General features: G+C 37.4%; 1 protein-coding gene across 1 annotated transcript in view; it reads left to right on the top strand.

The window, feature by feature from the left end:
* GPR158 (G protein-coupled receptor 158) overlaps positions 1–17,050 on the top strand; it is a 400,766-nt gene extending 383,716 nt beyond the window's left edge. The window contains exons 8-11 of the mRNA XM_081820774.1: positions 2,062–2,200; positions 8,374–8,479; positions 11,604–11,750; positions 12,616–17,050. Coding sequence (XP_081676900.1) covers positions 2,062–2,200; positions 8,374–8,479; positions 11,604–11,750; positions 12,616–14,091 — 1,868 coding nt within the window. The 3' untranslated portion in view covers positions 14,092–17,050. The remainder of the gene's footprint in view (positions 1–2,061; positions 2,201–8,373; positions 8,480–11,603; positions 11,751–12,615) is intronic.
* The last annotated feature ends 641 nt before the right edge of the window (positions 17,051–17,691 follow it).

The following is a 17,691-nucleotide window of genomic DNA, read 5'->3' as shown; positions in this document are numbered from 1 at the left end:
TGGATCCCAAAGATTTGGAACAGTTGTGTTTTCATTTTCATTTGTTTCCATGAATTTTTTTAATTCTTCTTTAATTTCCTGGTTGACCCATTCATTCTTTAGTAGGATGCTCTTTAGCCTCCATGTATTTGAGTTCTTTCCAACTTTCCTCTTGTGATTGAGTTCTAGTTTCACAGCATTGTGGTCTGAAGATATGCAGGGAATGATCCCAGTCCTTTGGTACCAGTTGAGATCTGATTTGTGACCCAGGATGTGATCTATTCTGGAGAATGTTCCATGTGCACTAGAGAAGAATGTGTATTCCGTTGCTTTGGGGTGGAATGTTCTGAATATATCTGCGAAGTCCATCTGGTCCAGTGTGTCATTTAAAGCCTTTATTTCCTTGTTGATCTTTTGCTTAGATGATCTGTCCATTTCAGTGAGGGGGGCGTTAAAGTCCTTTACTATTATTGTATTATTGTTGATGTGTTTCTTTGCTTTTGTTATTAATTGGCTTATATATTTGGCTGCTCCCATGTTAGGGGCATAGATATTTACAATTGTTAGATCTTCTTGTTGGATAGACCCTTTAAGTATGATGTAGTGTCTTTCCTCATCTCTTATTATAGTCTTTGGTTTTAAATCTAATTTGATATAGGATTGCCACCCCAGCTTTCTTTTGATTAGCATGGTAAATGGCTTTCCACCCCCTCACTTTAAATCTGGAGGTGTCTTTGGGTCTAAAATGAGTCTCTTGCAGACAGCATATCAATGGGTCTTGTTTGTTTTATCCAATCTGATACCCTGTACTTAAGGGATTTTCAATAATTAGGGCACTACCTATTGTTTAATTACTGACAAAAATATGCTGACAGGTTGGCAGGTAAATAACTTGGCATATGGGAATGGAAGTCAGTGTTTCAATAGATACGCAAGTAGGTTACCTCGAGGTGATGCATTTGATGAAACGTTTTCTCCAAATTAAAGCTTTCTTCTTTATTCTTATTAATTAGATATTATCTTCTTTAGATGCTATCTTCCAATGAGGTCATGTTGCTAAGACATGATAAAATGGATTGAGCAATTATTGGTCAGAATGAGTTAAAATAGCAATGTTCAATTTGAAAAAAAGTCAAATGAGATATTTAACAGTAAGAACCATTTAACATGTGTTTTTGTTTATTCCTTTATTTTTCTAATATCTACTATGTCAGAAACCATGTTAAGTGCTTTCTATTCATTATTTGATTTCATTAACAAATAATCTCATGAAATATGTACTTTTGTTATTCTCATTTTCCAGATAAGGTAACTGTGGCCAGAAAGGTTAAGTTGCCTCAGATTATACAAAGTTAATTAGAGATAGAGCCAGAATTTCCAGTCAGGTCTAGTGTGAGTCTGAAGCCCTTATCCTTAACTGCTATCCTATGCTTGTCTCTTCTGGCTTGAGCCTGCAAACAAGGTGATTGTGAATTTTACGAAGACTTCAACACTCCACCCACAAAAGATATGATTTCTGTCATGTGTGAAGAAATAATGGTTCATTTATAAAATATGCCGCTGAATGTTTAACAACCTATTTTCTCACGTTTCTGGCAATGGTATCTTTATGTTGTGGAACCAGATTCAATACAGTAAGAGCTTAAATTTCTGGAAGCTGCATATAAACACATTATAAGCCTTTGTTGCCTTGAAGACTTCATCATGACCCAGATGCTCTATGAATATTTCAAACTTAGGTTGGGGATGTGGAAAATTATTTTACAATTGTTTGAGGAAAAAGCCAGGTATTAGCAAAAGAAAAATCTGAGAAACCAACCACTGTTTTAAAACAAACAAACAAACAAAGAACAAAAACCAAACTATACCTTTGAAAAATCTTCTGTTACACTGAATAAAATCTTAAAATAAATATATGTCATATGTTTTCACATATGAGTGACATTTTGTATGCATCTATTTCTAACTGAACTTATGTTTCTATAACACAAAAAATGCATGCTAAAGAACTTAAATTTTGCATTTTTATTCACCTGTAAAACTAATGGAAAATTGTTTTTCTTTTTTTTGTTCTTCTCACAGCTGAATTTTTATTCCTCTTGTGGGGTGTTTATCTCTGCTATGCAGTGCGGACAGTGCCATCAGCATTTCATGAGCCACGCTATATGGCTGTTGCAGTTCACAATGAGCTCATTATCTCTGCTATATTCCATACAATTAGGCAAGTGCTCTGTGGAGCTAGTAAATAACTGTTTTGTTTCTCTGATGTGTTGCAGTTTAATTTAAATAGCAAAATTGGATAACACATAATGGAAAGATTTAGGAAGGATAGTGTTTTTAAGTTGACTAATTTCTTTGTCACAGAAATGCCAAATGAATATAGTTCATTTTTTTTTTAAGATTTATTTATTTATTTAGAGAGGGAGAGGTGGTGGAGAAGGACAGAAGGAGAGGGAGAGAGAAACTCAAGTAGACTCTGCACTGAGCACAGAGCTCAGACACGTGGTGGAGAGGGACAGAAGGGGAGGGAGAGAGAAAGTCAAGTAGACTCTGCACTGAGCACAGAGCCTGATGTGGGGCTCAATCTCAGGACCCATGAGATTATGGCCTGAGCCGAAACCAAGAGTCAGACGCCTAACCAGCTCTGCCACCCAGGCACCCCTATAGTTTTGTTTTGTTTTGTTTTTTGACTGCTGTTCTTAGTTCCTTCTGTTTTGTTATCACATTTATTTGAAAGTTAACTTGATATTATTGTATTATATTAAAACACTTATGGGAATGTCATTGAATGTTGTTATGATATATAATGCTTTTTGTTCTGAAGATATAAAGCAACACATACTTACATTATAAAGTAGATGTAGATAAATTGTCTATGTTTCCATTCATGTTAGTACACTGGTTTATATTTTTAAAATCTTAATACTCAGATAGTCAACTTATGTGTATTAATTCTGCTAAATGCAAAACTAAAATACCACTCCAACCCAATGACTCAATTTTCATGTGCAATGAAGTTTTATCACTATCATATTTTAGCAATGACTTTCTATTGGAAGGAGTATGGCCTGGCCCTCCATTTTTTAATATCCCTTTTATTACTATAGTCGGTAAGTACAAAGGAGGAAGAAAGTAGCTTATGATAAATGAACAAAATGAAATATGTATGACTTCTGAGAATTTATACCTATTTATATCTGAAAATGAAATGAAAACCTCAGTGAGAACAAAAAAAGAAATCCTATAATTTGAAAAGCAACAAAAAGATGTCATTCATTTGCTCGACAAAGTTAGGACATACATAAGAATTTAATGAGAAATTTTGAATATTTGTCTTTTCCCTCAATTGAAAAACAGAGGTTAACAATAGTGGGAGTCTGAGTGGGAAAGTGTGGATCTATGGAAGTTTTAGAAGATATTTATCATTTCTCACTTTAGTCAATAATTATAAAATTGTATCTTGCACTTATAGGGATAGATGTTGCCAGAGAGCAGTTGAACCTTAGGCATACCTATACTTTTTTAACTTTTAAGTAAGAAGGGAAGAATTTATGATTTGACAACCCTAGAAATTCCATCAAAGGGCCAGGGATCAAAGGAAAATTTGCCTTTGTCCTTGCTTTGTCTTGCCCCCTCTCAAGAAAGAGAGAAAAAGAGAAGAGGAGGGAAAGAGGAGAAGCAAAATATGATGTTATAAATAGTCAAAAAGAAGGCTTTCTCACTTCTACTTGGACTAGAGCTGAAGGATGTGAGAGGGAATGCCCTGGGTCCACAGTGTAGTGAGCACCAGAGAACACTCTGTCACGGGCAGGGCTCCACAGTCTTCACATATCTCCCAAACCATCTCCCAAGAAAAGTTGCATTTTTGTTTTTTGTTCCAGAATATCAAACACCTGTGTTTCAAGATGTAACAAACATGCTTCTCTAGAACCATTTATAAGTTAAATGCTCTATTAACAAACCAATTAAAGAGTCATAAGCATGCCAGAAGAAATTTACAGACGAGTTTAAATGTCTTCTGTTGTCAGAATGTGACCCTGTCATGCAAAGGGTTTTCTACTTTTGCCCTACAATCAGCTGCTGTATTTCTTAGAATCAAATTAATTGCCCAAGAAATTAAATCTGTTCAAAGCATTTACCTAAATTGATCTTTATCCTTTTCTATCTTAAGATTTGTATCTGTTCCGTTTTCATCATTAAGTATGTTTTTTCAATGGACTTTGTTTTTCTTTAAGATTTTATTTAGTTGTTTAACACATAGATAGAGAGAGAGCACAAACAGAGGGAGCTGTGGCAGAGGGAGAGGGAGAAGCAGTCTCCCTGCTGAGCAAGGAGCCCAACGGGATGGGGGGCTTGATCTCAGTACCCTGAGGTCATGACCTGAGCCGAAGCTGATGCTTAACTGACTGAGCCACCCAGGTGCCCCTCAATGGACTTTACACTCTCAACTTGCCCAAGCAGGCAAGGTAAATTTACTTTTTAAATGAACTTTAAGGGTGCCTGGGTGGCTCAGTTGGTTAAGCGACTGCCTTCGGCTCAGGTCATGATCCTGGAGTCCTGGGATTGAGTCCCACATCGGGCTCCCTGCTCGGCGGGGAGTCTGCTTCTCCCTCTGACCCTCCCCCCTCTCATGCTCTCTCTATCTCATTCTCTCTCTCAAATAAATAAATAAAATCTTAAAAAAAAAAAGATTTAAATGAACTTTAAAAAATTCCTATTAAGGCAATAGGTGGTTATTACAGATAAATCATAAAATGATAAAAAATAAACTCCCTAATCCAACCACCCAAAGATGGTAAGCACTGGTAATATATTAGGATATCACTTTTAGATGTTTTTATATGCTTGTGTATATTTATGACACATTACATTTGATAACTCCCTTTTAGGAATGTCACAGCACAAAGTGACATACCGAGAAGTCCTGCTGTAAGGAAACCTAGTTAACTTTGTTTAAACAGCACTTTCCAAACCATTCACCATGATTTCCCCCAACCCTCAATTGACATCTGATAATAGCAGCCACTCTTCAGAAAATTCTGTTTTAATACTGGGCCGAGATGAGGAAACGTATTCTAAATATTCATTCAGAATAGCTTTCTGGGGGCACTTGGCTGGCTCAGTCAGGGAGCATGCATGCGACTCTTGATCTCAGGGTCATGAGTTCAAACCCCACACTGCGCATAGAGCTTGCTTTAAAAAAAACAAAAAAGAAGAAGAAGCTTTCTTACTTTCCTTAGGTCTTTCCTACAGAGTCCCAGACAACCCATCAGCCTAGCTGGGTTCACATAGACACAAGTTCTGACTGAATTGTTCATATTGAACCTAGTAGACTTTGTGTTGTAGACAAGATCAACTTTCCTTGAGACAACTGTGTAGTCCCCTTTAAGTTTTGAATAGGGAGGACTTCTAGTGGTAGCAAGGTGACCGGCCTTGGTAGGCTTTGGTATTTTCAAGCCTAAGAAAACTTGAATGGGAAGCCCAAATTTTAAGTTCCAAATTTGACTTACCTTTCTGCATAGACCAAACCCAATTAGATTGTGGCATGTTGGCTTCAAAGATTTATAGTATAGATTAGCTACTCTGTCTTGGAAATTTCATTGTATGACCATAAAGAACCAAGGATGGAATTATAGTTTAACACAGTAAATCTACGGAACACTGATTTTAGGGAGATGAGCAGGGAGAAAGCAATAGGCAGTAATAATTAAAGGAATCAAGTATATACAATTTCTTATTTACATGTGAACTGAATTCATACATGCTGTGGTTCTAATGTTGATAAAAGACCAAGAATAGGAAGCAATAACATAATATAAATCAACTGGACCCATCTTTGTAATTTTTTACTAGAATTCAATAATATTAAATAAGGCATCCAACGTCAGCAAATATATTCACTGTCAATAAGCATATATATTTGTTCTGGTTCACTTAAAATATAAAATTATATATACATAACTGTATACGTATACACATACATAAGTATATAAACTTAAAGCTATGACTACATATTTATATATAGATTTACTTTTATTCTCACCAAATTGCCAGATCAAACAAAAATAAACTAAAAGGATTAAGTCTAGAAGTCTAATAATGCAGAAGGCATTTTGCCTAATCTGTTCTATAATCCTTTACTAAGTGTAGAGCAAAGCTTTGGGAAAGTGCAAGACTTTTAAAAGTTTGCTTTTATTCTTAACCTCAATTTTTAACTATTTCTATGTTCCTGACTGTTAGATCTATTTTTTAGAAGTTGAAATAGTCTTTTAAAGAAAAATCTTTAAGAAGACTGCAAAACCCAATTTTTCTTAAGATATTTCTACGCAGAACTGCAACCTAACAAACCTAGCAGTATTTAAACGCTGATTAATTTAAGGGCAATTGATGTTAGTATGTAGTACTTCAAATAAACTTTTTGGAAGACTCAACATTTTAATTTAAAATATATGTAACCCTTGTTCCTTCCAGATATTGTCAGGCTAGCTTAAAGTTCACTTGTGTTGGCATTTGAGATAGAAATTTCCAATGCATGAGAACACTTTTAGAATATAAATCCATCTCCTTTGATATAACTCTCTGCTCCAGTACTGGGAATGACCCCAGCAGATTTGGATTATATAATTTTCCAGGTCACAATTTTATATTGCTTCTATGCCTCAGTACTATGCCTCAGGTACTGTTACTTGTTACTGAGTATGATGATCCGATTTCAGTGCTTAAAAAAATCTCACCTGACCCAGCACAGGATCTGTCAAAAGTATGTCACCCCTGAACAAAGTGAATATTCATTTAGTCATATTCAAGGCAGGTATAAAGCCACATTTCTCACTAAGGAGTTAGAGAATATGTTGATTCATAAAATCCTATTTGGTTATAGGTGAACTATCATGAACTTTCTGTACTTCTGTGTATATATTTTAAGGCAATTTTATGTCTCCAAACACAGAGGAAACTATCTCCATTTTGAACAACTCTTGAGCTTCCATTTCAGCTTGATTTGGGGGGATGGTGGGAGAAGGTGAGGAGACAGGGGACAGGATGGAGGTGAAAATGAGGAAGAAATCCCCTTGATGGAAATTTTGTTTTAAGTATTAATAATACTAATTTACTTAGTAAATTTGTCATGAATATGGCATAATGCAGGTATAAAATTAGTTTCTTCTATTTGTAGATTCATGTGTTTTATGATTATATCATAAGCATTTTCTTAAGATGTTAGCTTTTCAAATATGATGATGTATATCACTGAATCAAAATGCTAATTCTCTAGGGATGCCTGGATGGCTCAGTTGATTGAGCATCTGATTCTCCATTTCAGCTCAGGTCCTGATCTCAGGGTGGTGAGATGCACCCCACAATGGGGCTCTGCAATCAGCGGGGAGTCTGCGTCTCTCCTTGTTTCCCTCTCCCTCTGCCCCTCCCATTGCTCGCCTTTTCTCTCTCTCAAATAAATAAATAAATAAATCTTTAAAAAAAATGCTAATTCTCTAATTCCAAACACAATAAAATCTCATATTTAGCTTTCATGGATAAACAATGCATGGAAAAAAATTAAAAGAAGAATATGATTGCAAAATGACCTTAATAAAAGCATCACCTGGTTTCTGTAAAAGAATGAGTCCTTAAAACCTGAGTTTTAGTTTGTACATATACTTATTGATTTATGAAAATATTCTAAAATCACCAGAGTAGGTATCAGTACTGAATTTTTCCTGTACATGTTTCTCTACAGGACTGTCCTAGAGCAATTTTATGAATTCCTCAGCAAAATATGATTTTAAATTATTTTAAAACAATTTGATACTTCACAACAACTAAAATTTTTATTTTAAAAAATATGTTTTACAAACCATTAGTATATTCATTTTATCTATTGCATTATCATTTAAGTCTCTGAGGCCATTCACAAAGACAGATAATTACCTACTCTTTTTTTTCTTAACATTTTCTTAATTAATGTTTCAAAGGAAAAAGATTAGAATCAAGAGTTAGGTGGCTGTGTCTTAAACCCAAATTTGCCTGAAGCCACTAGTTTATATATCTGTTCTTCTTTTGAATTCACATGTGTTCACTGCTTTTACTTTAGACATTCAATTTACATACAAAATAATTATTCCAGGAGATGATTAGCACATTATATAACTATATGCTGTCTTTCTTACTACTGATAATTTAAAATAATAAATAATAAAGAGTTCATGTCTTATGCATCCAGTCAGGGTTACTTAAGGCCTATTCTGTGATGAAAATGTATGCCACAGAAACAACGGTACAACTTTTCTCATGCTTGCTTGCTTGCTTTTAATACACTGAGGAAAAAAGATTCCAAGTATCCTAGTGTTTTAAATAGAGATCTTGTTGGATTACTAACTTGGTGAATTCTCATTTCAGATTCGTTCTTGCCTCAAGACTTCAGTCTGACTGGATGCTAATGCTATATTTTGCACATACTCATTTGACTGTGACAGTCACCATTGGGTTGCTTTTGATTCCAAAGGTATTCCTTTAACATTACTTTTCTCTTGCAAGACAGTTATTTTAAATAAGCGTGGAGTTGTTTCTCCTTTAAAAAATATCTGGCAATATAGGGAAAGGGAGGTGTGGAGATTTGCTTGACACATAAAATGTTTTTAAAGCTCCCTCCTCAGGGAACTAAACGTCTCTTTTCTTTTAAGATTTATTAAACAACCCATGTAATTTTTAAATGCTTCAATTTGTACAAAACCCATCATCTGGTTTGGTTCTTTCTCAAATATTTTGATATACAGATATGATTTAATTATGGATTCAAGGTAACTTTTATTGTAGCTGTAACATCAAAATAATTTTTAAAGAAAATTATCCTATTCTAAGAACCCTCCTGTTTGGATTTATATTCAGGAAGCATTGTGTTGTAAACATTCAGAAAATTTTTATATAAATAGTTATAATATTGTGTATAGAAAAATCTTGCTTTATAATGATAGATTCTGGCAAAAACTTACCTAGAAGCATACCACAGTGGGGGGAAATGGGCCAGCACTCAGAATACAGAGATTATGAATATATGCTCCACCCACACTAGCTATACGGTATGACACTAGCCAAGACTCTTCATCTCTCTGAGGTTCAGTTTCTTCATCTATGACATGATAGCAATAAAGCTGCTTACAATGAAATAATATGATATCAGAGTGTGCGGAAAAAACATACAAGTTAGAGCATTATTATTATTTTCCTCATTTACACATAGAAAAACAAAAACATTATATATCTGTATTAGTACCACACAATATAATATTAGCACAGCTGAGACAAGAATTTGTGATTGCTTGTCATTCACCCCAGGCTCTACCTCCTCTCACAAGCAAAACATTGAAATTCAGCCTGATTGAAAGGGCAAACAAATGTAAACAGAGCAAAATGCCTATTTTCTTCCTTACTTGAATTATACCAGATAGCTACAGTTTTCATGGAGTAGTCTGTTACTGCAATTTATCTTACCCATTTTCATACTTTGCATTATACGATTACATTTTGATTAGATGGATGTACTGTATACCCAGACTGTTCATCCAATTGTAAGAATTGAAAACACATATTCATAGAAAGATTTGTACATGAATGTTCCTAGCAGCCCTATTCATAGTAGCTGAAAAATAGAAGCAACCCGAATGTCCATCAACTGTAGAAACACAATGTGATGTATTTACACAGTGGAACACTATCCAACATAAGGAATGAAGCACTGATACGTGCTACAGCTAGTGCAGACCTCAAAAACATGACACCAAGTAAAAGAGGCTAGACACAAAAGGCCACATCTTGTGTGGCTCCATTTATATGAAATGTCCAGAACAGGCAACTCTGTTGAGACAGAAAGTAGGTAAGTGGTTGCCACTAGCTGGGAAGAGGGGAAATGGAAGTGACTGCTTTCATGGGTTTAAGGTTCTTTTTTGGGGTGATGAAAATATTGTGGAATTAAATAGTGGTGATAGTTGCACAGCAGTGTGAAATACCAAAAATCACTCAATTGTACAATTGAAATTTGAGAATTTTATGGTATGTGAATTATACCTCCACTTCAGATAATTTAACAAAATCATTGAGGCGCTTTGCCAAGCACAGTTCTATATCCTGGAATAAGACTAATGAACAGATAAAAATATGTGCTCTTGTAGTACTTATATTATGGAGGAGGGGAAAACAGAAGAAATAAATAAGATAAATATTTAAAATACTATTTTAGATAGATATAAGTACTCAGGACAAATAATAAAGCAGAAAATGGGCAATATCTGACAAGTGTTTCTTAAACTCAAGATCATCTCCGAGACTGCGCTCAAGAAGAACAATTCCACTCTTATAAATAACCTCTGGGTGGTTTCCTAGTAGCATTTGAGATTTTGGAGGAGAGGACTGTGTTTTATTCATCTTTAGAGCCTTAAATTCCTGACACATGTCGGAACCACAGATGTAGTACAAGAGTGAAGGAAAGATTTACCCGTTTCTGTGGTTTCTCAGCTCCAATTACAAAACACTCATGATTCCTTACATAGAGAATTTCTGTTTCACAAGTTATATTATATTCACCTGCCCACTTAAATATTTTAACAAACATTGACAGTAAAATAGCTCTGTATCATGAAAGGGTGATCTGTTAATTTTTTAAAGGAATATTTCACCTGATGACAAGCTGGGAGAAGAGAACCCATGTTCCCTAGACCATTCTCTCAGTTTTCATAGGACAGTCAGTTGGTTTATATGTTGTGTGAAGTGGCGAGATTGTTTTGCGTCTCCCTGCTTTCCATCATTTGTCCGAATCACTTCTCCACGTCTCCATTTGATGAAGAATAGAGATAGCAAGAGTCTGCGAAACTGAAAAATATCCAAAGGCCACATGAAAAGAATAAAAATTCCTCAAAATGTAATGAGGGAGGAACTTGAGAATACTGAGCTTGAGAAAAAAATTCTGTAATTTCAGTGAAGGTTTTGAATTTTGAACTTAGATATCATCACTTTAGGCTGAGAGAGCACGGTGCTCCAGAGAGCTTCCGTGATTTGTTTCCAGTCTCACTGTCAACGCAGTTGATGCTAGCATTCAGATCTCCTGTCCCCTAGGTCTTGGAGGCAGCTTTTTTGGAGCCATGTGTAGTAGACTCAAAGTCACTGTCTGTGATCAGGGCCAGTTGTACCCTTTGGTGACATACAGCCTCCTCTGTGTGATGAAGAATGACAAACACAAGGTAGACCCTACTGCTCAAAAAAAATCTTTCCCTCCAGCTGCCAGTGGGTCTAAATTGCTTGGAGAACATTTGTGTGGGTTTTTCTACTTATTTTCATTTTCAGAATGCAAATATCATGTATGAGGAGTAATGTAAGTGAACACTGGGAGCCCGGAGAAAAGACGAGGATGAAAATAGGAGTCGGAGAAGGAACCACATATCAAGATGGCCTAAGAGCTCTAGCGTGTAACATGAAAAGCAAAACACAAATATAACAGCAAATCTTTTATAAGGAATTTGGTAAATGAGTTAATCTAAGCTGAAGAAATGATGTGAACATTAGAACCTTTAGAAAATTGTTCTGCTCTGTCTGCCAGTGGGTTAATGTCTGCAGCTCACATTGTGTCTCTGTTGCAGTTTTCACATTCAAGCAATAACCCCCGAGATGACATTGCTACAGAAGCATATGAAGATGAGCTAGACCTGGGCCGGTCTGGGTCCTACCTGAACAGCAGCATCAACTCCGCATGGAGTGAGCACAGCTTAGACCCGGAGGACATTCGGGTAATGCCAGTATTTCAGCCTTCCTATTTCAGGCTCACCTCGTGCACACAGGCAAGCATGTGTGGGCTGATGTATGCGTATGCTCACCTGTGTGCACACGTGCCCAGAGAGAAAAAGAGAGGGGGAATGTGTGTGTGTGAGAACTGAAAATATCGAATGCAGAGTTAACCCAATTCTAAAACACACATCATGGTAGAAATTACACAGACCAATCTTGATAGTCTCAACTGACTTATGAGCAGTCATAATGATGAACTTTTACTATTTTAGATAGATATAAGTACTCAGGACAAATAATATAGCAGAAGGTGATACATGTTCCCTACTATGGTTTATGACATATTGCTGATGGAAAGGAAGTATAGATCTGCGAGCAGAGAGCCCAGATTACTGAAAGTAATCTGTGCCAGTACGTCAGCATTTGGACTAAGAAGCTGCTTTTAGTAATTGATAGTCTGCTGTCCCCTAAACCTAACCCAACATCAGGGGTAATTTTATCAATGGCTTCATGATGCTTCCAATATAGTTTAGGGATGTGGTTTGTCAGTGGACAATATGCTGTGTTTTGTTATTGTCCAGGTCGAGTCCGGCCCACACAAATTGTAAGTCCAAAGGGCTCACTCCATGAAGCCAGTGCAGGATGCATGTGTTCATGTCTTAAAGTTCAAACTCTATGTGTAACAGAACACAAATTTGTCAGAAAAGTAAGAATGAGGAGAAGGTTGATGAGCACACATGGTGTGAAAAGCTGTAGGGCAGTTTCCCTAAAGAGCTCGAGCTTACTGACTTCAGGTTACATTTAGTAATAGTATCTGGCTGAACCACTAAGTTCCACATCTCTGTGAATTTGCTCTTCTTCTGGCAGGATGAGCTGAAGAAACTCTATGCCCAGTTGGAAATATATAAAAGGAAGAAGATGATTACAAATAACCCCCACCTCCAGAAAAAGCGGTGCTCCAAGAAGGGCTTAGGCCGTTCGATCATGAGGCGTATAACTGAGATCCCAGAGACGGTCAGCAGGCAGTGTTCCAAAGAGGACAAGGAAGTCACAGACCATAGCACAGCCAAAAGCACTACCTTGGCCAGGAAGAACCCACAAGAGTCTTCAGGTAACAACGGGAAGCCCAAAGAGGAGTCTCTGAAAAACCGGGTCTTCTCCCTAAAGAAATCGCACAGCACTTACGATCATGTGAGGGAGCACACGGAAGAGTCCAACAGTTTACCAGTGGAAAGCCAAGAAGAGGAGGCTACAGAACATTCCACACTGGAGTCTCTGTCAAGTAAAAAACTAACACAAAAACTGAAAGAAAACAGTGAGGCTGAGTCCACAGAGTCTGTGCCTTTGGTGTGTAAGTCAGCAAGCGCTCACAATCTCAGCTCAGAGAAGAAGCCGGGCCACCCCCGAACATCCATGTTGCAAAAGTCTCTCAGTGTCATAGCAAGTGCCAAGGAGAAGACTCTTGGATTAGCTGGGAAAACCCAAACATCAGGCATGGAAGATCGTGCTAAATCCCAGAAACCTCTGCCAAAAGATAAAGAAACAAACAGAAAATACTCAAATTCAGATAACACAGAGACTAAAGATTCTGCCCCCCAAAACTCCAATCATGTGGAGGAGCCAAGAAAACCTCAGAAATCTGGGATTATGAAGCAACAAAGGGTCAACCCACCCACTGCCAATTCTGACATGAGCCCAGGCACCACCCAGATGAAGAACAACTTTGACATAGGGGAAGTGTGCCCTTGGGAGATTTATGACCTGGCCCCTGGTCCCGTGCCTTCAGAATCAAAAGTTCAAAAACACGTATCTATTGCAGCTTCTGAAATGGAGAAAAACCCAACTTTTTCCTTAAAGGAGAAATCTCATCAGAAGCCCAAGGCAGCTGAACTGTATCAGCAAACCAATCAGAAGAGCATAGACAAGGCTGAGGTATGCCCTTGGGAGAGCCAAGGTCAGCCTGGTTTTGAAGATGAGAAGCCTTTGATTTCCAAGACTCAGGTTCCCCCAGGGAGAGCCAAAGATGAGAATGGCGGTCAGCATTATGCAGCCAGTGTGTGTGCTGGGCAATATGAAGAACTGCCCCCCAAAGTTGTAGCATCAAAAATCGAGAATGAAAATCTCAACCCAACAGGAGACCAGAATAAAAAGACATCTTCCCCTGAGGAAAATGTGCCCGGCTGCTATAACTCAAGTAATAACTTTCAGCAGCCTTTAACATCACGAGCTGAGGTGTGTCCTTGGGAGTTTGAGACCCCAAATCAACCAAATGCTGAAAGAAGTGTAGCTTTACCTGCCTCTTGCACTCTAAGTGCAAATAAGATGGCAGGGCCTCGGAAATAAGAGGTGTGGGATACTTTTAAAGTGTAGCATCCCCAGAAAGAAAAGGAGAAGGAAGAAACCCTTAATTCGACAGAAGATGGAAGGATCAAAAATTCCCAAGGAGTGTTTGTCAGTTGAGGGAAATGTGAAAGGCACGGGTGGAAGAAGACCGGGAGGGCAGAGCAACAGCAAAGTGGAAGAATTAGACTGGCCAGGGGAAGTTTTTCCCCTGGGAACACGAGGAGAATCCTTACATTTCAGCATGGTCAGCGGGAGTCACCCTCACTGTCTGCCCCTATCAGTATTTACCCATGGCACTTTGAAGATCCTAAGCAAGGCCAACCAGAAGACACAGAAGAGGTATGAGATTTTGCAAAGAAGAAGGTATAGATCTATATGACCGAAATTCTAAGTAGCTAACTGAACTTACTTTACCTATTTAACCTTGATAGCACTGCTAACTTAATGCATCCCAAAAATACCTTTTATATTAATGATTGCTCTCATTTTCTTATAAATGTATGTTTCAGTACATTGTTGTGTCTCATATTCAAGCATTCCAGATTGTATAATTTTTGCAAATAACTTTGATATTATGTGACACAACACATTTATGCAATCCGCAGCTACTCAGTTGTTATTGCAAGTTACAGAATACCTGCTATTTATCGACTTTAGTTGATCCTTGAAGTACAATAAGCTTTCTCTGGCTTGGGAAGCCATAACCGTTACGATAAAATCTTTTAGTTTTGGCTGTGGTTTATATATTGTGAATTTGGATTTGACTCTGTTGTTTCGCATCATGGTTTGTTATACTGTCTTAATCAGGGTTTTTTATACAAGTTGAGTTACTTGTTTTGCACTTCTTGTTAGGACTCAGAGATCGAGCAGTCCTATTTAGTCATATGTCTCAATAAAGGACAACTTACCTATTGTTTGTTCAGAGTCAGAGACAGGTAACACCTTCATTCCAATTTATTGTCCCTTTTAACTCTTTCAGTATTTCATACTTAGCAGCATTTCGCCAGGAAGAAGCTAAGAGTGCAAAAAACACACTGCGCATGTTATTACCACTGAAAAGGGAAGACTCTAGGAACGACATGAGAATTGCCACAGTACTGCAGAGCCAGGGAATTTGCCTTTCAAAACACAGACAGGAAGGGAGCTACTGATAGCACTTTTAAGGGAGTATTTTTTTAAAGAGAAAAATTATGATAGCATCAAGATCATTGTATGGATATATTTTTATTATGCATACTGAATATATATTTTAAATTACCTTAAACTACTTATTCTCATAAGCTCTTATTCATTGCTTCAGCTAGGGGTAACACTTGCTGGGCTTAAATCCCAAAGAGGTTTATAACCTGATATAGTCAAAGCCTATAAGGTGGTGTGGGCTCTTCCTTCTCCCAAGCACTGGAAAACTTACAAGTCCTGCAAATTGCCATTGTGAGCCACCCAGCTCAAAATAGAAAATGCAAGGTTTATTTGCAAAGCAAAACAGCCCCCAGAGCAAAATTTGTAAATCGTACTGCCTTCCACCCTGATCACTTGGCATGAGACTCCTAAGCTGCTGACTTTGCTGACTTAGCCCTACTGATGTGATCATGCAAAGAGATTCCATTCCAAAGCTCAGTCTCATTTTATTTAAAGATGAATCGCTTAAGAATAAAATGCAGACTTCCCTTTCTCTCGTGCTAGACACAATGAAGGATCAACGTCTTCTTTGGCCAGGACATTTCCAGCCTAACTAATGGCTTTTCATTTCATGAGCAGCAAGGAGAACATGCTAGGAGGATAAAAGATAAGAAAAGAGAATCAGAAGGTAGATACAGGGCTGTTCTGAGAAAATACCATTCTCAGTGGAAACTAGAAACTAGGACTTCTCCTTATTCATCATCAAAATTTTCTCAATGGTTTGTATTCAGGAGTAAGTGAGCACGTCACCATTTGCAAAGCTGTGCATCCATCTTCCTCACCCATTCGCTTGCTTTGTGCATTACTCAGGTTGGTGGGGTAGGTGTGAAGAGATATAGAAATTCTGTTTTTCTGTGTTTCCTTCATTTACTTCCTTCTTTTCTTTCTTTTCAGTCAAGGCCTCTCCATTTGTTAACCTTAGAACACAACTTTAAGGCATATTTATATTGAACTTGGTTTGGAATTTCCAGGCCCACCTATTTGTTTCATTTATGTTCGGGGTCTGTTAGCACTTTATTCACTTTTTAAGAAATAAGCAGTTCAAGCATCGGTGACTTTTTATTGCACTTCAGGATGATCCTGCTAGAGATGTGGCTTAAAGAAGACTTGCCAAATTATACCTTAGTGACATTCTACAGTCCATAGATTTTCTCCACCAGCATAAATCAGTGAGAGTGCCTCGGGTCTTTCCTAGAGTTTCATTGCCATTACTTATCACCAAGAGAAGTTTAAATCTACAATTCTTGAGGTTATTTTCCTAGATCGATAACAATAAGAAAGTGAATCAACACTGTTAAGGTCACAAACATTTGCTAGGTTGTCCTTCTCAATGCATGTGCAGGCTGCATCCTGTCCTTGTTTTTAAGCCAGGGTTTATAAATAAGTAGATTTATACCAATCTTAATAGAACTGTATATTTTATGCAAGAATTAAATGCTTTACGACATAAATTATAACTCAGCCCACTGTAAACTTTGGTGGCAATATGGATTTGAAACTCGACAGTTCTCTTGTATTTGCTTCCTAGGTTTCTGCATGCAAGTGGTGACAGGTAGGACTGAGAAACACTGCCTTTTGACTTCTAGCATTTAGCAACCGAGAGTTGTAGAGTCAATAAAGCTGTAAGTCTCTTCACTTAATCTGTGGTTCTTCTGAAACTATTATCTGAAACCTACAGCATCCCACCATGAAAAATATTGGGTAAATTTATGTTGTGATGTGTTACAGCATGTAAATAATTATAACTTCTCTGCAATAAAACATATTTATATGAAAGTGATTTATGGTGATTTGTGTATTTATCAAAAATCAAATTTATTTCACCTAGCCAACTTTAGAGGGAATCTCATATATCTTTGGCCTTGGTACACTTATGCACATACATCCTCTTATGCCTATCTACAGAAATACGTGATTAGCCGCATGTGGCCTGAAACATCCAAGTCATCATTTGGAGCCAGTAAAACCTGTTAGGGCTAGTGATTTTGATTTAAGAAAGCTCTGCCCAAATGGGAAGTAATTCAGTTACCTTTTTTAATTTACTGAATACACATAGGCAATTTGCTAAGCAATGATGATGATCTTTAGATGAACAAGAACTCCAATATCCAGTATCCAGTCACTGCTGTAGTATTACAGAGGAGAGCCTGACAAATTCATGGAGTCAGGGGAGGCTTAAGAGAGAGGGCAAGTTCCCAAGGCTGAAATTCTGCAAAGGCATAAGTTATGAATGGGAAAAGGTGTAAGGCCAGAAAAGTAGTTATATCAAAAAGCGGTAAACTGGATCATAATCAAGTCATGGAATAGAAGGATCATTTGGGCGGCAGCCCAGGGATGGACTGAAGTGGGAAGAGACTTCAAGCAGCTACATTAGTTAGAAGACCAGAGAAGACAGTTAGAAGACAAGAATCAAGGGAAGGG

The sequence above is a fragment of the Leptonychotes weddellii genome, chromosome 5, assembly GCF_054177405.1.
Source record: "Leptonychotes weddellii isolate Sample4059 chromosome 5, ASM5417740v2, whole genome shotgun sequence".
NCBI classification, from domain to species: Eukaryota; Metazoa; Chordata; class Mammalia; order Carnivora; family Phocidae; genus Leptonychotes; species Leptonychotes weddellii.
The sequence above is the reverse complement of the archived record's forward strand: the minus strand, read 5'-3'. Positions and strand labels throughout refer to the sequence as shown.